Here is a 26482-nt window from a genome sequence, read left to right as displayed (position 1 = left end):
TTTGAGGAAAATTTGGACAGAGATGTGTGTATATGTGTGTATATGGATGCATACATACATACTCACACACACATACACACATATGTATTTATAATCTCATCAGTTAAATTTTTCATAAAAAATAAATCATTTAAAGCTGTAAATGCCTACAAATTCTCTTTATTCCGGTGCACTGCACTGGATAGCCAAGTACCTTAGAGATTTAATTTTACTAGGAATACATATTGTGTGCATGTTATATATAAATGTATATATATGTATATCTATATATATGTGTGTGTGTAGACACACATATATACATACACACACACACCATACTCATAAATTTGAATTCTACCTGTTGTGTTGGTGATGACAAAGAGAGAGAGAGAAAAAAGGCTGCATTCCCATTAATGGTGGGAAGAGAAATGGGTATGTGGGTGAGAGAACAAAAAGATGGCAAAATGGGGTGGTTGGTTGAGGCCTGCCTTTTTGGAAAAAGATTTGGAAAGAGATGGGAAAAGGCTTAGAGGGGAGAAGGGAGAGGAGGGGGAAAAAGGGCAAACTCAGGAACAGAGATTTTAAAATCTCTGGGGCCGAGGAAACACATTTTTTTAAAAGGCAGGTTCAGTGATGGCTGCTTCTTCTCCCCGAAGATCAAACTGCCCTGAGGCCTTGAGAGGGAAGCGCTCGGAAAAGGAGGGATTCTGAGGGGCCAAACCCTAAGCGGCGGTAGCAGCACCGCGGCGGCGGCACCCGAGGCATTTCTGTAAGAAACATTATTTCGGAGCAGGTGGAAGACCGTCTCGTCCCGCCACGTGCAGGCCCCCAGCGGCCTGGGGACCCGAGGTGGGGAAGAGTTTGGGGTGGACATAGCCCAGTTCAGCCCAAGAGTCTCGCACACACACGTGCGCGCGCGCGCACACACACACACACACAGAAACACACACGCACACACAGAAACACACACGCACACATACACTCACGCGAGCACGCACACTCGCGCGCATCCCCGCACGCAGGCGCGCGTGCGTGCGGCGGGCAGCAAGCTCTGCGCTTTGGTGCGCTCCTTACCCCCTCCCCCTCTCGGGTCTTCGATGGGGAACCGAGGGAGACGTGGGGGGAACCATGAGGTGCTTGGGTCCAGCGAGGCTTGGGCGGGCCCAGCCTTCAGTCCCCCGCAGGTCCTTGGCCCGGCCCGGCGGCCCCTGGATCAAGACGATCCCAACTGAACAAAGCGGGCTAGACGCCACCATTCCGCCCCCACGCCTTGGCTAATGGGGGGCAGCAAGGGGAAGGCGCCTCCTGCCCTGGCCCCCGACCGTTGGCCGGTGTGAAAGGGTGGAAACGGGGGACAGCGAAGGGAAACAAGGGGCCTTACGTCCATGGAGAGGCCAGGGCGCGGCCCCTGCGCCTCCGTGGCTAGCTTTCCGGCTGCATTCAGGCCAGCAGCCGGGAGACACTGGAGGGGAAAAGTGTGATCTGGGGGCCCGAGCCTCAGGCGCAGGTGGTGACCACAGGGGCCAGGGACACCGGGGCCGCCGAGGACGCAGAAGGCGCACCCCCCTTCTCCGCCTTCTTCTCCTTTTGCTTGAGGTGGATCTTGGCGTGGCGCTTGCGCTCGTCGCTGCGCGCAAACTTGCGCCCGCAGAACTCGCAGGCAAAGGGCTTCTCGCCCGTATGCGTGCGGATGTGAGTGGTAAGGTGGTCGCTGCGGCTGAAGCTCCGCATGCAGATCCGGCACTGGAAGGGCTTGTGGCCCGTGTGGATGCGCAGATGCCGGGTCAGCTCGTCCGAGCGGCTGAAACGGCGGTCGCAGCCCTCCGCCGGGCACGCGTGGGGCCGCTCGTGGAGCGGGGTCTTGCTGGGTCGGTTGGGGTACTTGCGGGGCCGGATGGGCTTGAGCGTGAGCGGCGGCTGGGGCAGGCTGCCAAAGCCCGGGTGGATCTGCTTGTCTTTGAACGCCTTGATGGTCTCCAGGGGGGTAATAGGGGGCGGGTTGACCCGGATGGGGTCCATGCCCTGGAAGGGCTTGTGCTCCGGAATGGAGCCCATGTCGTTGGGGTGGTGGTATAGGTTGTAGTCAGGAATCATGGGGAAGAGATTGCTGTCCAAGGCCGGTTTGGCCGATTGGTAATCCTGGGGGGAATAGGCGAGCCCGGGGTTGCCCTGGGGGTCGTGGAAAGACACAGGCTCCGAGTAGAGATCACTGCAGTTAGAATAGGGGGGCAGCGCCGGATACATGGCCTCCACTTCCCCCTGCGGCGGCTGCACCATGCTGGCCGTGGAGGTTTGCGTGCTGAGTGCCCCAGAGGCCGGGGGCACCCCCAAGATGCCGGCGCTCATGAGGCTAATGATGTTGTCCTGGCACCAGTTGGAAGGGGAGTCGAAGGCGAACTTTCCCAAGTAGGTCACGGTCTTGTTGCCAGGGGCTGGCTGGAAGGAGCCCGAATAAGAGAGTTCCGGGTTGGGTTTTTCGTTGGTCAGACCGATGTCCATCACATTCTCTGCGGAGAGCGGGGGAGAGAGGGGAGGGGTGAGTGAAGCCGAGTCGGCTCCCAGGCCGGGGCGCCCAGGTCCTTGCCCAGGTGTGGAGGTGCGGCCGGGTGGAGTGCGCAGCGCACGGGGTAGGCTGCGCCAGGCGCAAAGCGGGCGGTGCCGCGCTCCCGGGCGCAACCTGGTTACAGCAAAATACTACTGATCGGGGTGTGGAGTGGCTGCTGAACACACACCGCACACGCCGTACACACACACTCCCGTACCACACACACACACACAGGCGCGAGCGCGAGAAGCATTGTTGTTATTCCCGAGGTGGGGCGGGCAGGTAGCTGCAGCTACAGGTAGTTTCAGACCCGGAGCGCGCTGGGCTCTCGCTCTCCAGCGCACACAACTCGGCCTCTTCCCCTAGCGCTGTCCGCGCCGGACCCCGCGCCTCTCCTGCCCCGACGAAGCCCCCGGTGCGCACTGCGCCCGGGGAGCTGACCCGGAGCGCTCCGACGCTTTGTCCGCGGCGCGTAGAGGGGTGCTGTCCGCAAAGGGAGCTCTCCCGCCGCCTCCCCAGCCCCAGCCTCCTCCGGGCCTGAAGGAGCTTTCGGCTTTTGCTGGAGGGGGAAAGCCCAGCCTCAGCTTAGCGAGAGTGGAGGGCGGCGGAAAACCGGCCGGTGTCTCCATGGCGGGAGTGGCCGCTCTTCCCAAGCTCCTCGGTCCGGGGATCGTCCCCCGTGGCAGCCCCCGCGCGGGTGGGCCCCCACCTTCTCCCCTCCCCGCCGTCCCCACACCCCCACGGCTTTGCTGAACGCCCTGGAAAGGCAGCGTCGCAGTACCTCTCCCACCGCGGGGACTCCACGCCGCACATGGCTCCATCCCGGGTGGGAGGCTGAGGGAGTAAGGGGGGAGAGCGCGGGTGAAAAGGGACGTTGGGCTCCTCCCGGGAAAGGGGGCGACAGCATTACGCCTTGCGCACAGCCCGGCGATCGCGCCCCCTAAGTGGAGAACCCCAGAGCCGCTTGCACCTACCTCCCTTCGGTCGGCGGCTGCCCCCACCCGGGAGAACCGAAGCCTCTACCGTGGCGTCGCCAACCGAGCCTTCCCGATCGGGGAGGGCGGGAGGAGTGGGTGGGAAAAGCAACTCGCCCCCCGGAAAATTCCCAGCGGGCCCCCCATCTCTCCATCCATCCATCCATCTATCCATCCATCCATCCATCCATCCATCCATCCATCCATCGCTAGCTCATTCCCTCCTCCTCTTCCTCTCTCCCTTTCCTTCCTCGCCGCCTCCCCGCCGCCCTTACCTGTAGCCATCTGATTGTAATGGGCTACCGAGTCGCTGCTGCCAGAAAAGAGGTTGAGCGCGCTGGGGATCTCCTCGGGGTACAGATTGTCAGGCAGTTGGTTTAGCAAACTGCTCATGGTCACCGGCAGCTTCTCGGCGAGTTTGCCGGTCATAGCACTCCCGAGCTGCCGCCGCCGCCGCCGCCGCCACCGCCGCCGCTCGCTCCTAACGCAGCTTCCAGGCAAGCGGCATCGGAGAGGCGATCCGTGGTGCAGGGGAAAAGCATGCGAGAGGGAAAGTTCGGGAGGAGGGGGGAGGGAAGAGGGGAAGGGGTGGGCCTGGGGAGGGGATCTTCTCTTTTTGGGGGGTGGGTGGGAGAGAGGGCAAAGGAGGGTAATCCTCTTGGGTGCCTCAGCTGGTGCCGTAAGAGGCTGGGTCGTGGCGGGGGGGGGGCCTGTGTGGGGTGGGTGGGTGGGTGCTGGGCTGGGGGGGGATCTCGGCCCAAGGGGGTCGCACGCGGCCTTAGTATTGATATCACAAACAGACGCGCGCCCGCGGCCCCCCCGCCCCCCGATCCGCCACCGCCACCGCCGCCACCGTCGCCACTGCCGCCGCCGCCGCCTCTGCCGCTGCTGCTGCCGCTGCTACCACCACCACCAGCCCCGCAGCTTCCTAGCAAGCTCACTGCTGCCCAAAAGCTCCCAGCCAGGGAACTCCACCAGCCTATTTATCTGAGCCCCGGGAAAGCTCCGTGACGTAGCTGCCCATATATGGACAGACAAAGCCCAGCCGAAGGGGCGCGACGTCACAATGGAAGCTCCTCACAATGGAACATTAGAAAGCAGGAAGCGGGCCGCAGCCAACGTGCGGCGCCCGCACCGCTCGCGGATCTTAAAAAAAGAGAGAGAAAGAGAGAAATAGAAGAGAAGAAGGAAAGAAAATTCGAGAGGAGAGAGGAAAGAGGGGTGTAACTGAACGCGCGGCGTAAAGGACGCAGCGCGGGGGTGAAAGAGCAATAATCGCCTGTGTGTTTATTTGATGTCTGCACTAGGAGAGCGCGCTTGTAGGACAGGGGGCCGTGGGGTGGGGTCGTTCGCAAGTGGCCTCCAACAGCCCCCCAGCAGGAAGAAAGAGAATTGAAAACACTCGGCGGGGTCCCTTTGCAGCCTGGGAACTTCTGGGGAACCCGGAAGGTGTGCGCTCCGACCCTGCCCCGGCCGCTCTTCTCGCGTCCAGGATCCTGCCTGGGACTGGGACAAAGTCCCTCTGAGGAGGATTCCAGCAGGTCAGGGATCTCTGGTCCAGTATCCCGGGAACTTTTGTGCCGCCCTCCCTCCGATGCGCCGCCCACAGCCCTGCTGCTCCCTGGGCCCCTGACCCTGGGCTGACACCCGGCTGAGCCCAGTGGCTGGGAGATTCGTAGCTGCATAGCGGCTGCGCGGGAGGCGAGAACTCCTCACCTTGGGGGTCGAGGATGTGCAGTTTTGGTGGTGAAGGAGAAGGAATGAAGTTGAGGGGATAGGGAACACGTGCACCAAACCCTCCATAAATTCCCTAATGGTTCCAAAGCACCCCTGTGGCCACGGGATGGCAGGAGGGCCCAGCAGGCCCAGGCGCAGTCGCTGTCTATTGCTGCCTGCGAAGGGCCCGCCACTGAGTTGCGCAGGAGCCTGCCGAACCACAGTCTCTGAGCCACCACGGCGACCTCCCCTGCTCTCTACCCTCCCCCTCGCCTTCCACAGGGCTGTCCCCATTGCTGACTGCCGGCGCCCTGCAGTCAAGGGCTGCCTGTTTGCCGACCCCGAGAGCTGTCACCTCCCAGAGAGACAGCAGATCCCGGGGGCGGCTATGTTCCCCGAGGCCTGTTTTCGGAGCGCGCGCGGCCGGGCCGCGGGAGAGGAGGAGGAGAGGAGGGGGGCGTGGGGGGAGCGACCCCGGATCACACCGGCTTAGCGTGGGAGGAGTCCCTCCTCGTTGGCCGTGTGGGCGCGGTGGATCCCGCGTTCCTCGCTTGGGAGTCGGGGTTGGGGGAACGTGCATTTCTCAGGGGGAGTGGGAGTATTGACAAGGAGGAGGAGAGGATCCCCGGGCCTCACTCCGTGGGAGGGCCACGCGGGCCGGGGACGTGTGGGAGGAACTCCCGAGCTGCACATCGTCGTGGGGGTGGATGACAACCTCTCTCTCCTCCCCTCCACTTCACTCGGTGGAGAACTAGGGGTGGGAGGGCCCGGCCTCCCCCGGATCTCCTCTGGTTCTTAGGAAAGGAGGGATTCCCGCCGCCGCGGGCCCCCTCTCCCCCGCCCCTGCTGCCGCTCCCGCCAGGCTACCCACACCTATACCGGGGAGGCTCTGCACCCCTGGGCTCTCCTCCGCCCGCGCGGCGCGGGGAGGGAGCGTTCTGCAGCGGTCCCCGGCTCCGGCCGGAATCAGGGCATGCAGCGCCTCCCGCCCCCGGCTCCCTCCCAAGGGGGGGCGATTGGCCGGCCCGGGGGCGTGGGCGGCAGTGTGAGCCAGGCTGGGCGCGGGAGGGGCCTTGGCGGCTGCAGGGAGGGTCGCGGGGCGGCGGGCCAAGCCGGGAAGAGCCATACAAGGAGCGGATCCGGTGACGCGCCGGCCGCGCCCCTTCTCCTTCTCTATTTGGCTGCTGATTCCGGTCCCCGGATTTGCATATTTTGGCATCCAGTGGAAAAGGAAAGAAGAACGGAACCCGCAGCCTTTAAAGGAACCGCACAGGCTGTAGCGTCACCTAGGGAGGCGGTCTGGGGGGCGTGAAAAATTAGCCAGCGGCTCCGGCCTCTGGTCATGGAGCTTGGCAGCTGGGGGAAGGCGGGGAGAGGCGGGGAGTTGCGGCCACCAGAGAGCTTCGGCCGCTCCAGTCCCAGTCCTGGCCCCTCCGCGGCGCTTCCTGCTGCGCGTGCACCCGGAGGGTCTCTGCGGGTTCCGGCCCAGGACCAAGAGACGCCGCGAGGTCCGCGGCCTTTAGGCGAGCCGCAGGCCCCAGCAGTGACTGCAGTGCCCATGTTTCCCCGCGCGAGGCACAGCTCAGGCTGCGGGGGTGGCGGGGAGGAAGTGAGAGCCCTCCCGGCCGCCCAGCTCAACTCTGGAGGACCCTACCGTGATGCACCCCCCTCCCACCTGTTGAGACCTCTCCCTGGAGAGGAGGAGATTGAGGAGCTGCAAGTCCCAGTCCTGTTTGATAGGGGCCTGCATTAGGAAAGGCAGAGGCAGTGGGAGCATTTCGGATCCTCGAAAGCTTCCAGGGCCCCAAAGACCATGGAGGAGTGTAGCCATTCCAGAGATGACCTGCAAACACTTTTAGGAGAGCTGGACCTGTTGCATCCAAGCAGAACAAGTAGCAGGGTTTTGCAGGCCTGCTCCAAGCCTTTATGCCTGTTGGTGAGAATGGATAGGAGTCTTTTTGGGCAAGATGTCTGCCCCCTCCTTCCTACCTGTCCATGACGTAGAACGGGAGCCTTCAATTCAAATAAGTATTCATTCAAACTTCAGTGTGATGTTGGGCAAATTTCTGAATCTCTTTCTTGGCCTCAGTTTTCTTGTCTGTAAATTGGGATAATAATAATACCTATCCCTTAGGAAGAATTAAATTTGATAATCCTCATGGAGTACTTTTGCCAGACCCCTAGCAAGCACTCAGTAAATGGCAATTATTATTGGTAAACTATATTTTCCCCAACCCTACCACGTGACTGAAAAGCCCTTTCCCCTTGTGTGTCTTAGGAGTGAGTATAGTTGATATAGGGAGTTAAAAGGGCCAGGTATGACACTCCATCCCATATCAGTGTGATCATATACAGGAAGTCCTATTTGTGTGCCAGGTACCTGCTGGGCACTATGTCATCGTAGAGATGGTTAAGGAATGGTCCCCACTGTGCAAGAACAGAGGGCCCTCAATAGCTGGTAGTGACAAAAAGTAGGATACCAAGAAGTCATTCAGCTGCTCTTTAACACTCTGGAGCATCCTTCTAGACTTTTATGGAGGGTGGCTATGGCTCCAAGGTGGGGTGGGGGACTCAGGTGCCCTTCCTCCCCTCCTCTGCCCTGGAAGGAGCCATGCTGGGGAAGGCCTGCCTCTACAAGCATAGGTCCTCACTGCCTGGCTGCTGGTCGGGTTGCAGCCTGCACAGGTGTCCCCTGTCAACCTGGATTATGGTGGCAGATGGAGGCCAGGGTTCCGTGGCGGGAGGGGACAACCCTGGGTATGGAGTAGGGGTGGGGGGTTTGGAGTGGCCCCTTGTAGACTAACAGCATTCTCCCTTCTGCTGGCCAAGTCTTGAATTCAGCATAGAAAAAAGCTTTTTTCCTTCCCTCCCTCTTTCTTTCCTCTTTCCCTCCTGAACAGGGGCTGAGGGTGAGGTCTCACTTTTATTGGCGGGCTCGGGTGAGATTACCTGAACTGCAGGCCCTGGACTTGTTGGGGAGTGAGTAGGCACTGGTTCAGGGCGTCCTTACCCTGGAGATGGTGAAGGGCAGGCCCCGCCCCTCTGCAGCAGAGCAAAGGCTGCCCAGCCCCCGCTGCTTACCTCTGGGGGCAATGGGTGTGTTTGTCTTGGTGAAAGGGTAGAGGAAGGAGGGGACATGCCCTACAAACCCACCACAGAAAAAGACCAGGTTGGTGCTCTGTCTTGCTCCTTAGTCACCTCTGCCCTCTGAACTTGAGCTCCATTTTGCTAAAGATATCCAGTCCTTCTCTGCTGTCTTACAAGAAAGAAGCCCCCAATTAATTCAAACTGGGGTGCTGGCGACTTAATGCATTACCCATCTCAGCGGGTATTTGCCTTTTTAACAGAAAACGCTTAGAAGAGGGTCATATATACCCTAAAGGAAGTAAGCCTACCATTAAGCATGGTGCCTGGAAAATGGTAGGAACTCATATATGCTGAGGTCTAATGGTGGGATGTCAGGCCCAGTGATAAGGAGTAGGAGTTTTGGGGTGCAGAGAGCGTCTGGGGTTCCTCAAGTCACACCAAGCACCCATGTAGAGGGCCCACCCTGGTGGGATTGCTCCAGAATGACAGCTCCCTCAAGGGCTATCAGTTGCTTTCTATTTTGGGTGTCCCACAGGAGACAGGTCGTTGGTGGAATCTCTCTGGCCAGCCCTCCCTGGCTTTCTAGAGGTCATTGCCATTCTTTCAGTAATGACAGCCAGCTCTGAGGTGAGGTGAGTTTGGCTTAGAAGCTCGCGGAAGGAACTTGACAGCCATGACGACTTTGGGGGTGGTGGTCCCAGTTAAGAGCATTGCGTGGGGGCTGCTGGAGGCTTTGGGCTTGCCGACCTTCTGTACCCATAAAAGATTGGGGCCTGTGGAGATACATCATCTTCTTCATTTTTTACAACAATCCTGCGAGGAAGCTTTTAGGGCTGCCCCCCAATAGTTTTTTTTTTTTTTTTTAAATGAAAGATCTAAGGTGTTGGAAAGAGTCTGAGTAGTTAGTTGGAGGACCCTTGGCCAGGAAGTGGCTGAGCTGAGATTTGAACTCAGGGCCTTGTGACTCCAAAGCTGCTGCTCTTAATTCCAGCCTTTGTCCCCATTCTGGCTGTTAGGGAAAAGAAAGGAGATGGCAGGTGTGGGTAAGAGGAAGGAGAGGTGTAAAACCTGTGGAGAAGGCAATGGATCTGCTTCCCAGCACCCCTGGGACCCAGCATGCAGGTAGGGGAGGAGCCCCTGCCCAGGGGAGGGTAGGGGGTACAGCTCACAGGGAGGTCAGGGAGGAGCAGCATTTCTGCCAGGGCTCCCGGTAGGTGGAATAGCATCTGTGCCGCTCTGAGCAAAGGTCCCACTGCCCTAGGTTGTCACAGAGGTCACAGGCTCCTCGCCAAGCCAATCACACACTTCCATTTGAAACATCTGCTTGTGCCTACATTCAAACGAACTCATTATAATCATGTTGAATCCGGGTGTTTTGGATTACTCTTCAAGCAATTTCGGGGAGAACCTGGTGACCAAAGGGAGAAAGTCTTGTTACAAAGTAACATTTGCTGGCCGGTGAGGTGGAGACTCCTCCTTAGACACAAGTCCAAGGCAGTGAGTAACTGCCATGGGGGTCCAGAGGTTGAGAGTTCAGGGCTGGGCTGGGCTGGGGCAGGGAGAGAAGGCAGGTCTTAGACAGAAGGCAAGACTTGGAAAAAGTGTGCTGTACGAGTAAATGGGAAGAACAGGCCCTGGCCTGGGAATCAGGACTTCTGGGTTCCACCATTAATTATCTGTGTAACTTTGGGCCACCCTCTGGTTCCTGGGCTTCTGGTGGGGCTGGGCTGGATAACCTACCACTAAATTCCTCCCAGCTCCTTTGATCCATGAGTTTTGGATTCTATTGCGGAAAGGGTTGGGAGGAGACGTGTTAGTGTTCCCAGTCAAGTTTGGGCTTCTGGGACCCTTGAGGAGGAGGAGGGATGGGTCAGGGCATGAGGGCTTGTAATGGGAACTTTGCTGTCTTAGTTCAGCGGTGCCCGGAGGGTAAGTGGAGTCATGTGCTCGGGGGGCCTGTCATTGCCCCTGGGGCCCACAGTGGGACAGCCCCCTTCTCAGCTGGGAGGGATGGTGTCTCTGCAGAGAAGACTCTTGGGGGACAAGGCTTTTTGGAAAGAGGAACTTTGTCATCTGAAGTGAACCAGAAAAGGTGTGAGTGTGGGGGGCCGTTGGGGAGGCAGTCAGGGGGAGCAAAGAGGGAGTGAGAGAGAGAAAAGGAGGGAGAGAGAGGTGAGAGCAGAGAGGAGAGCGGATTTCCCCCCGCTGCTCCCCACGCAGCCAGCCTCCTGCTGGCCACAGGCTTCACCCATGGGACAGGTCGAGGATCCAAGAGGCTGGCAGGTTCCTCTCCTCCCTGCCCTGGAAGGAAAACCTTTGGGGAGTCAGAGAGAGCTGTGGTCTCTAGATCCTTGTGTCTCTTAGCTCCCAGTCTCAGGACCCTCCTCAGCCTAAAACAAGTGGGCCCTTTGCCTCATCCACCAAGGTGAGGAGTTGGGGGCCGACCTTTGGCTTCTTTGCTGTTCTATGCAGTCAAAAAACCTGGGATGTGGGGAAAAGCAGTTAATGACTCTTTTGGGCCCAGAATTCGAGGTCCTCAGTCGTGTTAACATCCTCTTTCACCAGATGGCCTAGGCAGAGCTTCCTGACTTTTGTTATGCCATAGCTCTGCTAGAAAATGAGGCTCTTTACAACCATTGGAGTAAAGAACTAACAAACACTGCCCTTGGCCCATCCCATCACTCTGAGGGCTGAACAATACTGGCCAGCTGGAACCCAATGGAAGTCTGCCCATCAGCCTGATTGATGGCATGAGCTTTTCTGCCAGGGCTCAGGGCAGATGGGCAAAGGAGAAGGGACATGATAGATTTCTCTCTCTCCCCCCTTCTTTCTCTTTTTGCAGAATTATTTGGGCCATTCAGAATTATTTGGCCCCAGATCGCCAAGAAAGTTACTGGATGACAAGAGATGGTATCCGAGCTCCCTGGGGACAGGGACTGAGTCTTATTCCTCTGTCTCCCCAGCACTCCCCCTGCCTGTCCCCAGCAGGTGCTCCATAAGAGGCTGTTGACCCAAGTGTCCACATGGGTAATTCTGAAACATGGTCAGTTTGAGGAGTGCAGGATAGACTGCGACCTTCCCACTTTGTCCTTGCACTTCTACCACCCAGCACCCACTATACAGGATGGGGGGCCCCTTGTCCACCAAAATTCATTCCTCACTGGGGCGGAGGGGGAGGCTCCTGGGTCTGGGGCTTAGCTCTCTCGTTTCAATGAGACAAACATCCAGGGCGCGCTTCCCGTGCAGGGAATCAGACTTGAGGCTGGGATCCTGCGGTCTGTCAGGGAGCAGGTGATTTAAAGGGAAGTGAGGAATGAGGCTGAGGTAGAAGCCATCGCACACAAGACATGATCAGTTCTGAAAGGAAGTGCAGGCAGGAAGTTCAGAGGGGGAAGGACTTGCAAGAGGACATGTTCAGGGACAGGGGAAAGCCTGATTGGGAGGGGTGGTGTTGATCAGGGCCTTGAGGATGGGCTAAGACCCATAAGTGAGGAGGGGAGGTAGGAGGGGAGGGAAGGGGGAGACAAGGGCAGGGGGTATTCAGTGTAAGGAGCCCTCATTTTCATGTTAGCTTATTTATTTATTTATTTTCATCTCTGAAACTACCTAGAGCCCATTAGAACTGTCCTTCCAGGACTTCTCTGGCCTGATTATGGTTTGCTTGTGGATGAGTGAGGAATCCTAGAGGGAGAGAAGGGAGATAACACTGAGGCTGGATCTGCGAGATGCCAGCAGACATTTGGGCGTCTACTAGAATGTAGGCTCCAGGAAGGCAAAGGCCTGGGTCTGGACCTGCCCTGCTGTATCCCCAGCTAGAACCTGGCTTATGGAGGGGATGGCGGGTGCTCCATCAGTATTTGTGGGAGAATGACTGTGCCAGACGCTCTACCAGGTCCGGTTTGGGATGCAGGAGCAGGAAAGGGGGCTAACTCCAGGTGTGAACTCCAGGAGAAAGCAGGACTCGGGGAGTCCAAGGCAACATGAACCCCAAATTGGGGGTGGGGTAGGATTCATCAGACATAAACTTAAGTGGTAATAGCCCCGTTAATTGAGTGGTAATGATCCTTGGCATTATTCATCTTCAAAGCCAGGAACAAGCTGTAATTAATACTCCTGCCACCCGGGGGCAGGGTGGAGGTGGTGTGGAGAATCCTGAGCTGTTGCTGCTCAGTCGGGGAAACTGAGGCACTGGCGGAGGAAGAGCCGTTAGGAGAGTGGATGCAAAGGCCAGCAGAGCCCGGCGTCTGCAGGGGTGCCGTGAGCACTCCAGAGCGCAGCCCCCTCCCAAAGCCAGGCAGCTGGGGAGCCGAGGTCGTGAGTGGGGAGGGGGCGCCGGAGACCCGCACCGCAGCAGAGAAAGAAGTCTCAGCCGCGGGCCTGGCGAGCGTGGCAGTGGGCGATCGGCTTTGCCCGTGGCTTGGCCGACGGAGAACCGGCCGGGGCCTCCGCTCCCCGTGCTCCGGGGGCGGCGCTGGAGGGGCGCGCGGAGCAGGGGAGGGGACTCGCTAGTCCTTCGTGTCCAGTGGCCAGGCCGCGCGCGGCACACTCAGCCTGAGTCACCGTCGCCTCCGAAATGCCTCTCGGTTTCCTCATCGCCCGGAGGGAGTTTTTCATTAAGGTGATTACCCTGCCGTCATTAAGAGTCCGTAAATATCACCCAGGGACCGAGGGCGCGCGGCCGCCTCTAACTGCAGCCCGGGTCCGCATGCCCCGGCCGCCGGTGGCGCCGCTCCGCCTCCCCAGCCACCAGTTCGAACCACCTGCGCGGCCCCAACACCATCCTGCATCTAGCGTGACTTTTTCTCTGGACCACGATGTCCCTGAGGGCATTCTTCCTTCAGTTCAGTCACCACCCTACCAGAAAAGGCTTTCCTCTGATACCCCTGGTCCAGGTGATGCACCAAACACCACTCCTAGTTTGCCGTGGTCCTACCTACCTTTTTACATTTATCTGTGTAATCCTTTGATGGATGCCTGCCTCCCATCCTCCTGCCCCAAGTTCTAGAAGGGCAGGAGCCACTTCTGATTTTGCATCGTATTCCCACGATACGGCCCCCTCTCAACCCACCCCATCCCCACCTAGCGCTAGTGTCTGGGGTATCGCAGGACTCAGCATTTTTGAATGAACAAGTCCTCATGAGGCAAGAGAACTGTTTGCTGACTGCCCCTGCACCTGATTGTCTTCAACATTTGACAGTTATCACTTGTGCACCTACTGTGTGTCTGGCACTGGAAATACAGCTGTGATGAAAAGAGTCTGTGGGGAGACTCAAGGCCTAATGAGGGTTCGGGGTGAGGATGGGCAATAAGAAGATACCTACGAGGTGGTGGTAAGTGGTATGAGAAAAAAGAAATGAGGATAAGGGGAGAGAGAGTGATGGCGAGTGCACGTTGAGATCCTGTTGTATGTGGTCATTCTTCCCAAGTCCTTGCATTTGGAGCTAGCATTAGTGCCACTGACTAAAGTACTGAATCAGAAGATGTGGGTCTGTGCTGTTAGTCCAGCTAATTTATTGGATGCTCTTTGAAAATTTTTATGTAAATAAGGTCTTTGTCAAAAAAATTACATCACAGTTCACTGAGGAAAGTCAGGTCTCTGAAGGCAAAGTCACCTGTGACTTGGCCCCTTGCCCCTGGACCAGCCCCTCTTCCCTAGCCGGGCTTTCTTGCCTGCCGCCAGGTGGCCTGAGAGAAAACTCTGACAGTGCCTGAGGGCTCTTCAGAGGCCTCTGGGGAAGAGGTGTCAGCGGGCCAAGGGTGACTAGGGCTGTGGCTACCCCAGCCCCGAATCTCAGAGCTGCTCTGCCTCTCGCACATACCCTCTCTTGGATGGGCAGGAGAGCTTTCTATACCCCAAATGAAAGAAAAAGTTGCTGCAGTGGAAACTCGAGCTAACCTTCCCTCTTGCCCCACTTCCCTCCCGCGGTCACACTTCCGGCAGCCGCCACAGGGTATTTTGGGTTCGAAAACAAAGCGTCAGATCTATTTGAGCAACTTTTTTTTCCATCGGAGTAGAAGCCCAGGGGCCTGTGGCCACCCTGGGCTCGGCCACTTCCCCAGGGAACTGACGCGTTTCCCCTTCTCCACCGAAGATCAATTTAGCAAGTCAGACTGGCCACATTTTTAGCTTCTCCTTTCCCTGGCCTGGCAGCAGGCGAGGGCCCAGAGGTAGGGCTGCTGGGAGGAGGGTGTGTCTGAGTGCCTTCCTTGTGGACCACAGGGGAAGGCCTGCTTCCCCTCCTCTGCCAGAACCTCTTCCTCACCCCTCTCCAACACTCCCCAAACTGCATGTGCTGCACACGCGTGCACGCACACACACACACACACACAATCTCCACTGCCGCCGCCACAAATCCACTTGCTGCATCAGGAGTCTGCAAAATGAGAGTTGTGGGGTTAGGGCTGGTCTGGTCCTCAGTTTAATCGAAAGGATGGTGTGCCCGTGTCACTGGTGGGCCGGTGTGCTGTGGGTTGTGAATGAAGTGGGCGTGCATCCATGGAGACTGTGTGTGCATGCAAATCCGACGTTTGCCACTGCCTGGGCTGGACAACGCACACCCACGCAGCTTGCATGGATGTCTAGAAAGAGCCTGGCAGAGGTGAAACCCTGCAGTGTCTAGCGGGTGCGTACACCATGTGATTTTGCGTGGGCTGGTGTATTTACAGTATGTGTGCAGGATGCGTATAGTAGAGGTGTGTGTAAGCGTGCGTGCGCACGTTTGTATACGTGTGGACCGGCAGGGTTTGGTTCTTGGGGTATGGGGGAAGGAAGCCAGGCGAGCTCTGGACAGGGGTGACCAGCGTTCTCATGGGCAAATGCAGCTTCCTCCCCGGGGAGGTGGGGGTGAGTAGAGACCTTCTCGGTTTCTTTTGTAGTCCTTTCAATTCTTAACACTCAGCCGAGCCTCCATCAAGACTGGGGAAGAGCTGACTGGGCGCTGGCTTCACAGCCACAGCAAGGAGAGAAAGAATCTGTTGCCTTGTGGTGACTTGAGTATACACGTCCAGCTGTGTCTATGTGCGTGTGAGTGAATGAGTGCACAAGTGTGTGAGTATGTGAGTGTGAGCGTGGGACGTCTGAGTTTGTGTGACTGTGTGTGAGCGTGGGTGTGGGTGGAGGTGTTTGGACTCCTTTCGGGCACTACCTAGGCTCGCCCTTCTGCCCAGGCCCTAAAGGAAGCCCCCTGAGCCCCCTGTCTGCTTATTTCACGAGACTGGAAATGAAAGTTGCACTCAGGGCCCTGCTACACCTGCCTTTCTGACAGGCTCAGCCTCTTTCGTTTGAGCCCTCTGCTTCCTGCACAGCTGACTTATGCCAGTGGGGCGGACTCCAGCTCCTGAGGAATAAAGAGGGCACTTCTGTGTCCTGCCCTCATTCAGGGTGGGTCAGGAGGCTCTCGAGTCATATATCTACTCTCTGTGCCTGAGTGCCCATGTGCCCCTCCGTCCTCCCTCTACTAGGGTCCCTGAATGGTTTCCCCAGGTCTGCATCTGGGGAGGGTAAGTTCTCTAACTGGCTGCTGAATCTGGGAACAGGTTCTCCTGAAATCCCAGGGTCTCCAGCTCCCCACATTTGCGAACTCCTCCCTAACCTCCTGGTAGGGTCTTCTGGCTCCTGTAGCCAAATGCATTTGGCTCTTTTTCATTCTTAGTCCCAGGAATGCTCGTTTTATCCTGTTCTGGTGGCTTCCACTCACACCCACCCCCCACGCCCCCAGCCAAAGGGACAGTGGTAGTGGCTTTCTCTACCATGCCCCCAAATAACCATACAGAATTGTAGAACATTCAGCTGGAGGGGGCCTCTGAGAACACCCATCCCAAACTATTTTATAGATGAGAAAGCTGAGGCCCAGAGACAGCAGCTGATGCCCAGGGTCACACAGCAGTGAATGGTAGCCTTGGTGCTAAAATCAGGTCTTGACTCCTGGTCAGTGGTTCTTTCAGCTATATCAGACCAGCCGGCCATGTCCTTCTTTCCTATTTCCTTCTCTTTCTCACTGTTTCTCTTCCTTGTCTTTTCGACTGAAATATTTCCTTTTTTCTCTCTGAAATGCCCTCTCTGTGTTAAGTGGGATGGCTTGCATTTGGTGGTACCAAGGTGGTACTCAGAGCCAAGACCTCAGTCCTGGCATGGTTTTCATCAGTCCCCTCCAAAGGTTTTTCTTCTTCCTGGTCCCTCATCCCCCAAGGACTGCCAGGTACCCTGGCCCCTCCTCTCCCCGAGCCAGCCTCTTCAGCTCCTATTTCTCCTTCTAAGGACCCAGGAGGCAGATGAGAACCCTCAAGGAATTTTCTTCTTTCTCTAACCTTAGTTTCCTGGTCTCTAAAAGGGAGCTAGGGTCTCTGCAGGGGAACTATGGGGATTTGTGTATATGTGTGCATACAGGTGTGTGTGTGTGTGTGTGTATGTGCACCTCGTGTGTCTCCCAGCAGCTCCTGGGGGTAATGGGAAAGTTAATTAGTGCCAGGATGAAAGGTGCTATGGGGTAATTGCAGGTAATATCAGGACAGCCGGGAGGGTGGGGCTAAAGGCCCTCAGACCTCCTGGGGGTGGTGGGCGGCCCCTAGCCCCACTCCTGAAAACAGATCAGATACCTGGAGAGGAGGGGGGAAGGGGGCATTCTGAGTGAAGGGTCTTTGTCTTTACAGGGAAGTGCTTGTCAGTTGCTAAGGAACTGGGTTGTCTTTCCTGATCCAAGCCTCCCAGTTTTTTGCTGAGCTTGGGAGGGGCATGCTGGGCTGGGGCTAGAGGCTCCCTTGGCAGGTGGCCCCTTCCCTGGGGCTGCTGACACTCGGATGGGTCTCTTGGGAAGGACTCTTGTCTGGGGAGGGTGAGTGCTCCCATTACCCTCGGCCTCACTGCTTGCTCCAGCCGAGCTGGGGAGCAGAGCAGGTGAGGTGCAGGCAGGGGAGGAGAGGAAAACACACATGTACTGAACAGCCTGCATACCAGGCACTGTGCCGGGTGCCTTCCGTGCCATCTCATTTAACCATTGCAACAGATCTTTAAGGAAGGCACTTATTTACATTTTTCCCCTCCATTCTGCTGTTTTGTTTTTGCAGTTGAAACACAGGTCCAGAACAGTTGAGTAAGTTGCCTGAGGTCAAAGAGCTATCAAGTGGTAGAGACTCTGTGATCTTAGGTGTGCTAAGTAAGAAAAGTTGTGCTTTTAAAATTTTACCACCTCTTGGGACTTCCCTGGTGGCGCAGTGGTTAAGAATCCGCCTGCCAATGCAGGGGACACGGGTTTGATCCCTGGTCTGGGAGGATCCCACATGCCTTGGAGCAACGAAACCCCTGTGCCACAACTACTGAAGCCCGCACGCCTAGAGCCCGTGTTCTGCAACGAAGAGTAGCCCCCTGCTCGCCGCAAGTAGAGAAAGCCTGCACGCAGCAGTGAAGACCCAATGCAGCCAAAAATAAATAATTAATTAAATAAATTAAAAAAAAAATTTTACCACCTCGTGCATCTAGCCAGCTTTCTTCTTATCCCATGGGTGCTCAACCCTAACACCTGAACCCACCATTACCATCATCACCATCACCATCACCACCACCATCATCATCACCACCACCATCATCATCACCATCACTACCACCACCACCACCACCACCATCATCATCACCACCACCATCATCTTCATCATCACCACCACCATCACTATCATCACCATCACCATCACCACCACCATCATCACCATCACCACCGCCATCATCACCACCACCACCACCACCATCATCATCTTCATTATTATCACCACCACCATCATCATCATCTTCGTCATCATCACCACCACCACCACCACCACCATCGTCACCACCACCACCATCATCATCACCATCACTACCACCATCATCACCACCACCACCATCATCACCATCATCACCATCACCACCACCACCATCATCACCATCACTACCACCATCATCACCACCACCACCATCATCATCACCACCATCATCACCATCATCACCATCACCATCACCACCACCACCATCATCATCACCATCACTACCACCACCACCACCACCACCACCATCATCATCACCACCACCATCATCATCATTATCTTTATCATCACCACCACCATCACTATCATCACCATCACCATCACCACCACCATCATCACCATCACCACCACCACCACCACCACCATCATCATCGTCATCTTCATCATCATCACCAGCACCATCATCATCACCAGGAAGTCTTCCTATATATCCTTTTCCATCTCTTTTTTAGCAGCTATTACACAGGCAAGGTTCTGGGAGGGAGAGAGGTGATTCAAAGGATTGAGGGTGGTATACTGTTGGGGTATTTGCCTTGAGCAGGTTGAGTTGGGTGGTAATGGCCTTGAGCTGGGCCAGGCCATTGCTGTGAGTGTTCAGGAGCTGGCCCTCCCCACAAATCGTACTTGGTCTAGAATAGCTGAAGCTGGGGTCAGGGAAGACACGTGGGGGAGACTCCCTTTAAGTTCTTTTGGAACCTCCAGCCTTCCTTCTTGGCCTACCTGGCTTCTGAATAAATAGAAGGTCTGGCCTTTATTTTATGCAACCCGGAGAGTAAAATTAGAGTACCCCTTACCTGTGAGTACTGAGAGTGGGAAGGCTTGAGTTAACACCAGATTCTACCTTTACTAGTTACAGAACAGGGATTAGGTTCTTATCTTAAGATTAACTTATCGGAATGTCAGTTTCCTCATCTATAAGATGAGAATCATGACACCTACATTATTCGATGGTTGTGACAATCGGATGAGAGAATGTGTATGAAGTCCCCGGTAGGCTGTAAAGCTGGGCAGGAAGGCACTAACTGAGATGCCACATGTCAGGCATTTGGCACGGTGCCTGGTGTGCAGATAGCACTCAACAAATGGTATGTGATAATGATGATGATGATGATAATTCTATCAATTCTCTTCATCCCTGTAAAGGGGTCACTGACACTCCCTTTCTTAGCTGCTTTGTTAGCTGTCTCGAAGCAATCTGCATGCTCATTTTGTTTCTTCCTGGAGGAGGCAGTGAAAGAAAAGGGGCAAGAGACCCAAAGCCTTCTGCAGGCAGACAGCTGACTCAGGGGGGCTTCCCCAAGGTCTCCTGGCCTCCAGGCTTCCCCTCCTGCCCACTGGGAGCTCCTTCTCTGTGGCTTCCAGGGACGTCTGACAGGGCTGGCTTCAGTCTAGAGCCTGGGCTAGTTTTGTTCTTTTTTCAAGTTTGGAGGCCAGGAGGGTGGGGGTCTCTCTGGCAGCTGAACTAAAAGCCCAAAACACCAGGGGAAAAGAAAGGAGGTTGGGGGGGAAAGGGAAGGAAAGCAAGCCGATAATTTCCTCGAAGGATAAACATCCGATTTTTTTCCTCACCCAAAATAAACACGCTAGCCACAAGGAATTAAAAGCAGAAGAGAGGAGGATGTGTCTCGATTTGGGGCAGCTCTAGGAAGCTGACCTGCTATTTATGCTGGCCTTGGGCACCGACCGGAGCTGCCAATTACATTCCGGGCCCGGTGGGGTGGGTGCTGCGGGGAGAAGGGCCCAGAGAGAGGGAGGTTCACACACACTCAGAGAGTCCCTTCCAGGGCTGCCTTCCATGACACTGCAAAGGGACACTTCCTTTTGCTTCTTCTTGTAGCTCTGCCGACAAGCCTGCCTGGTGGCGTAGAAGGGAGTAGGGAGTTCCTGCTGCCTGGGCTGGTGTCAAAGGCCCCTCTATAGCACAAGAGCTTGCTGTCCATCACCTGGGCAGGGAGCTGAATCTATCGGTGTGGGGCAGTAGGGGGGCGGGTGCATCATCCAATCCCCTCCCATCACAAACTCCGTCTCCCACCTCCTGGTGTTCTTCAGATGCCCGTCACTAAAATCTTCCCACTAGTCAAGAGTGTGCTGCGCTGGGCTGAGGGGTTGGCCTGGGCCCCTTGCCTTCCAGCTAATGCGGGGCACGCCTCTAGGAAGGTAATAACCCTGGGCCCAGGTGCAGCCTGCCCCTTTCATCTGGGGATCCCAGGCACTTTGCATGCATGAGTCACCCATCTTGCTGTATTCTAGCCAAGGAGGTGGGGAGTAATTAACTCTCGGAGGGAAACTGAGCAGAGGGGCTTGTTGAGGGGATAGGGGTGGGGCCGAGGGGACTGGAGTTGAGGGTAGGGGAGTTTAGCCTATGAATGAGACCGTAGCAGAGAGGTGCCTCCAAGGGGGTTTTGGGTGGGAAAGCCAAGAGACCTTCAGAGCACGTCCAGGGGCAGTCAAGACGCTGAAAATCCTTTCCTTGCAGACACCAAGGTGTTTCTTCACAGCTTTCCAAAAGCGTAAATCAGATGATGCCCCGTCTCCTCTCCAGTCTACTTATCATTCCACGATTCCCCATCGCTTTCAGGGTACAGTCCAAAACGTGAACGTGGCTGCAAGGCCTGGCTTGTTCTGGTCTTTGTTCATCTGTCCAGGTGGCCATGATTTTGGCCTTTCATTGCCCCCATCAGCCACGGGAGCTTGGAGGTGTCGTTTCTCCTCTTTGTCCCCTGTCCCCACTCATCATTAACCCCTACCCCACTTCTCAGCCTTGAAGTTAAACATCACTTCCTCAGGAAGAAGAAGGCTTTTTGTTTTTGTTTTTTAAGTCAGCAGGCAGCTTTCTTTTGTTTATTTTTATTTTTTATTTATTTATTTTTGGCCGCCTTGGGTCTTCGTTGCTGCGTGCGGGCTTTCTCTAGTTGTGGCGAGCGGGGGCCACTCCTTGTTGTGGTGCGCGGGCTTCTCATTGCTGTGGCTTTTCTTGTTGTGGAGCATTGGCTCTAGGCGCAGGGGTTTCAGTAGTTGTGGCTCGCGGGCTCTAGAGCACAGGCTCAGTAGTTGTGGCGCATGGGCTTAGTTGCTCTGCGGCATGTGGGATCTTCCCAGCCCAGGGCTCGAACCCGTGTCACCTGTATTGGCAGGCAGATTCTTAACCCCTGCGCCACCAGGGAAGCCCAAGAAGAGGGCTTTTTGAGCCTTTACCACCCCCCACCCCCCATCACAAAGCACGTCGCCTTTACACCTTATAACACTTGCCACATTTGCTGGAATTTGCTTGTGGTCATCTGATAAAGTTTGCCCTCCCGTAGTAGTCTGGAAGCTCCAAGAAGCAAGCCTCCTGTTGGGCCTGCCCTGGTCATACATGTAACCCCAAGCACCTGGCAGGAGGTCAGGCACATACCAGGTGCTGACAATGTTTGTTAAATGAATGTCAGAGCTGGAAAGGACCACAGTGATAAACCAACCATCCCCTGCCTCTTCTTCCTCCCTCAATTTCACAACTGAGGAAGCAGAATTTTAGAGAGGATAAGTGACTTGCTCAAGGTCACACGGTGCCTCAGTGATTGTTCAGGGCTAGAGGTCCCCCTGCCTGCCCCGCCTGTCCATCCTTCCCACCCCACTTCCCCCCTCCACCACCACTTGCATTTACAGGAATGCCCCAGGCCCCAGTGCTGGACATCAATTGATTTCCTCCTCTTGGTTTTAGAAGGAGGACAGGTTTGGAAACAGAACATCCAACCATTAAGCCCTGGATGATTTTTTTTTTATTCGGAAGAAAAAGGGTTCCATACCCGGAGTGGGTTCCATACACAGACCATGGGTGGTGAGCGCTATGCACACACCTGAAACGTGAAGCCTGAGTTCTGGCGGGCAGTTATCTCGGTTCAGGTTTGTCCTCGGGCTCACTGCTTCCTCCCGGAGCCTGGTGATTTAGCGTGTCCTGGTAATTTTGGGTCATGAACTGGGTGCTGGCTTCAGGTTCGCCCAGGTGGAAGCGGCTCAGAAATCTGTCCATTTTCCAAGAGCCTGGAAGGACAAACAGACCACAGGGAAGTAGTGAGAGAGAACCGTGGACTTCAGAGCTGGAAGGGGCCTGAGAGGGTGTCCAGCTCTGGAGAGCGGAGAGAGCAGGAGGTGGCCGTGGCCATTGGGCTGAGGGCAGCAGATGCCTGGGGGTGCCCTCTGGCTCCTGGCTGCAGGGGCAGCCTCTGGATGTTAGCAGCGTCTGGGAAGGACGCTTTCCGGAGGACAACGGGGATGGCCTTTGGTCAGTTTCTCCAGGCCTTTATTTGGTAGAACGCTGCCTTCTCACTTGTAGGCAGAAAGGAAATGCCCAGTCAGGTTGGCTGCCCACTTTCTCCACCCATCCCTCTTTTCCTGCAGGCTCTCCTGACTGAGGCCTGAATGCTTCTTTTCTTCATACTGGTCAGCCCAGTTGCCGGGGCTGAGCTCGGCAGAAGTGTCTATGCCGTTCTTCCAATGTCCTCCCCAGAAGCCCGGCCACCTCCCCCGGAGTCCCAGGAGACCTTGTGCGACAGGGTTCCTTCCCTGGCTGTGGCCGAGGTGAGAGGCAGGGCGCATGGCTAGGCTGCTTCTCCCTGCCCTGGGGACCTGGATCCCGGAGGGGAGCCGAGTGTGGGCGAGACGTTCCCGGCCTGGACCCTGGGGAAGTCCAGTGGGTGCCCAGGTCAGAGGGGGCCTCCTCAGGGGGAGAGAGCACAGGGGCATAGGGGGAGGTGCATCTTCTGGGACAAGTGTGAACAGGCCTAGCAGCAGGGCAAGGAGAGAGAGGCCCCAGGCGCGGGGTGGGGGAGGCTGAGGGAGGTGGTCAGAGGCATATCCCCACGCTCTTGTTTCCCAAACCCTGGGCCTCAGGCACCCTCGGTGGATGGTTGCCAGATAAAATACAGTTGCCCAGTTCAACTTGAATTTCAGAGGAGCAACGAATACTCTGTTAGTGTAAGTATGTCCCACATATTGCCTGGGCCATACTTATACTAGCAAATTGAATTGGGCATCCTGTATTTATTTATTTATTTATTTATTTACCACCATCACTGCCCGCCCCCCATTTTTTTTCCCCTAAAATCTAGCAGCCTTCCCTGGCTGGAGGGAGTACTAGGGGTAGAGCCTGCCTGGAGCAGAGCTAGACAGTGGCTGATATAGCCTGAACCAATGGAGAACAGTAATCTCTAACACAGGGAGAGCAGGAGGTGAGGGGCCGGCAGCCTAGATTCCTCCCTGAGCCGCCCTTTTACCCACCTGTGGTCCTTGGTCTGCACCCACCTCTATTTTTAGCAATGAAGAAGGCAAGTCCCCTCTACCTGCCACCCCCCCTGCCACACCCCCAGCTGTTTGCATTTCAAAGATGGTCTCAAGAAGAGGACAATTTTTAAACCAAAGAAACAAAACATTGATAATAATAATAATAATAGCAATAACACTGATATAGTGTTTCCCATGTGCCAGGCACAGTTCTAGGAACTCTACACATATTCATTTAATCCTCACGAGGGGAGACTATTTTTATTCCTAGTGCACAGATGGGATGGTGGTGCTGAGGGTGCCTGAGGCCCAGGGTTTGGGAAACAGGCCCAGGTTCTGGTGAGGAAGCTTCTCAGGGGCACGGATGGGGGAGAGGACCTCTACGGGTTCCCTCAAGTCTTATCTGGCTGTAATTGTGAATGTGATTGTGCATTCAAATTGGGCCTTCGAGGGCCTAGAAAATAGGTGCTTCGGGAGTTCTCTTGGGGGAAGGGCTGCGTGGGATGGGCTGCTGCTGGGCTGTAGGACCCAATGCTAGGGGTTTTCCACTAGGATGGGAGGGAGGGAGGGAGAAAGGAGGGAGCAGGTACTCGCCTGGCTGTGGCCTTTGCACCCAGGGCACCCAGCGGGCTGGAAGAGAATTGTAGTAACATGACCCTGGGAAAGTGTGTGTGTGTGTGTGTGTATGTGTGTGCACACGTGTGTGTGCGTGCTTGTATATGTGCGTGTGTGTGTGCCTGCACGCCAGGGAAAAGGTCATGGGTGAACTGGTGCATGGCGGGCACGGGGACAAGGGGGCCTTCCCCACGGAGCAGGGCAGGAAGGAACCGGGTGGCCGGGAGGGAATTGAAACTCATCACGAGATCAGAGCAAGCTGACGGAAAGAAATCCCCTGCACCCAGGGAGACCTTGCTCCCCTCTCCCAGCAGTCTGCTCTCTTGATTGAGCTAGGAGTGCCCTGGGGGCCTTGCAGCTCCTTCCGGGTCCCATTTCCGACAACGCTGGGGTCCTTGGGCTTCTTGGGCAGCTCCGCAAACCCGCCCCATCGCTCAGGAGAGGGGGGCCCAGTGCCGCCTGGCTGCTAGCCTCTGTGGCCTCCTCCCCTGGCTTGGCTGTGACTCCTTACACCTCCGTTTCCTGCCACAGAGGGCAAGAGGAACTGACCCTGTGCAAGTTCTAGAAGGAAGAGGGGTGAGTCAGGCCCTCAGGGCTGTGTGGGGAGAAATGAGGAGTTTGGAGAGTGTGGCTTCTGCGGTCACCGCTTTCTGTGGAAAGCCCCATCCTGTATGGCACTGCTCGGTTCCCTGGGCTGCAGGGGGGCTGCTGCCGTGCAGGAAGAGGGCGGCACTGCTGCCTGTGCTCGGGCCGCTCCCCTTGGACCCTGGACCCACCCTGGATGGACTCTTCCTGGGATGAGGGCAGGGGTGGTGAGTCCACTTCAAAGGCCTCTGTGGCAGGAGGCCTCCGGCCACAGGGAGAAAGGAGCAGGGTGTCTCCTGAGCCAGTGGCTGGAACACAGAGGCCTGGGCTCCTCAGGACGGGGTTGCCACATATGATGTGCAGGTGGGTCCCTGCACAAACCCAGGGGTGCTGCTTCCATCCAGCTAAACCATACACAGAGGCCATTTGCTCACTTACTGGTCAGTACCGATGGGGAAGATGTTAGAGGTTAGAGATGTTCCAGACCTGGGCCCGGAGGCGGGGAGCAGGGAAGGTTAGGTCACCTCGTCTAAAGCCGTGGGGAGGGGGTGTTCTGAGCCTGATCTCTATGAGACACTGGGAGGGGGTGAATGACCCCTGTCATCCACAACTGGGAGAGGGGCTTCAGAGAGACTCATCCTCTGAGTTTGAGTCCTGGGGACTGCAAGGCTGGAATGTTCGGGAATGGCCCTGGGGCATCTCCTGACAGTTCATCTCTTCACCCCCAGCCTCCCAAGTCTGTGGGGCAGGCTTACCACTGCTTGGGAGTGGCTCGGCACATGGGCTGGACCACCCCCATCGGGCCTATCAAGGTTAAGAGGCAGCCAAGAGACTGAGAAAGGGATGCTATACCCAGTCTAGCAACCCCCAGCCACCCCAGGATCCAGGAGAACTGGGTAGACAGCACCTGGGCTAGAATTCAGAAGCTCTGAGCTGGAGGGAAATCTCAGACCCTGGGATCCAGGCCCCCCAACACTCACAGCTGCTTCCGGGGTCTGCCAGGCGTGGGGGAGGGTGGCTTTATCCAGGCGCCACTCCTGCCCTCTATGAGTTTATAATATAGGACGATTAACAATGGACTAATAACAAGCTAGGCCTTCGCCGGGTGGCCTCAGCCAGCGGCACAGGGTGCAGCCCTGGCAGACGAGGTCCTATCCCCGCAGTGGTCCTGGAGTTTCTCCAGCAGCCCTGCTCTTAAGACTTCCAACAGCATAGGACAGCGTTCCCTTGTGTCCTTGCTCCCACCTGACTTGTCATCTGGTCCTCAGTGGGCCCTCAAGTGTCCCCCTCTCGCTGGGAGGGAGGCCCCCATTTGGGTGGGCTGGGAACAAGGGGTGGGGTTCTAAGGCTTTGGATGGGCCCCCTCAGCCTCTGCTGGGACTCACGGTGCCCGGCGCCTGGCTTGGAGCTGCCCTGTCACCCCAGGCCGGGAGCTGCGTCTAACCAAGGCAGCCACCCTCTTCCCTGCCCTCCCCTTGCCCTCCCCCTGTGCAGGGACACAAGTGCTTCCTGGCAGGGGACAGTGGCCCTGAAGAAAAGATAAAAATTGAACACCAGCCTAATAAGCGTCCCACTGAGCGCCCGGCTCAGGTCTGTAATTTGTCTGGCTCTTCGTGGGGCTGGCTGCGGTCATGGGAGTGCTGATGCCTTTCTGCTGAGATTAATGATGTCCTGGCGGTGGTGGGCGGGAGGCCCGAGCCTTTTATTTTTTGTGCCATTAAATGACATCCAGAGACTTCCACTCAGGAGCTGAAAAAGCCCTCGTTCCATCACATCCAATTACTTCTGGAGAATATTTGCTGAGGGGCTGATCCTGCTGGCTTGAGAGGCTTGGGGCTGAGGGGACCACTTTGACTTTGGCGGGGGTGAGAGGGGGGGATGCCAGGGGGATTTTCCGAGGTGGGGAGGGGTTACCCCCGGCTCCTCTGGA

At 56.5% G+C, this 26482-nt stretch overlaps 2 protein-coding genes across 4 annotated transcripts in view; both read right to left on the bottom strand.

Moving 5' to 3' along the window:
• Positions 1 to 323: 323 nt before the first annotated feature.
• Positions 324 to 4123, bottom strand: EGR3 (early growth response 3). Its single transcript, XM_059926254.1, has 2 exons — positions 3774 to 4123; positions 324 to 2486 (listed from the first exon to the last, which is right to left on the bottom strand). The coding sequence occupies exons 1-2, from the start codon at positions 3925 to 3927 to the stop codon at positions 1477 to 1479; spliced, it is 1164 nt and encodes a 387-aa protein (XP_059782237.1). The 5' UTR covers positions 3928 to 4123; the 3' UTR covers positions 324 to 1476.
• A 17705-nt stretch (positions 4124 to 21828) lies between these two features.
• Positions 21829 to 26482, bottom strand: part of PEBP4 (phosphatidylethanolamine binding protein 4) — a 269506-nt gene continuing 264852 nt past the window's right edge. For all 3 annotated transcript variants that reach the window (XM_059926888.1, XM_059926889.1, XM_059926887.1), the window contains one exon: positions 21829 to 22113. In XM_059926888.1, the coding sequence (XP_059782871.1) occupies positions 21962 to 22113 (152 nt within the window). In that variant the 3' untranslated portion in view covers positions 21829 to 21961. The remainder of the gene's footprint in view (positions 22114 to 26482) is intronic.

The sequence above is a fragment of the Balaenoptera ricei genome, chromosome 6 (genome assembly GCF_028023285.1).
Source record: "Balaenoptera ricei isolate mBalRic1 chromosome 6, mBalRic1.hap2, whole genome shotgun sequence".
Lineage (NCBI taxonomy): Eukaryota > Metazoa > Chordata > Mammalia > Artiodactyla > Balaenopteridae > Balaenoptera > Balaenoptera ricei.
This window is presented reverse-complemented; position numbering and strand designations above follow the sequence as displayed.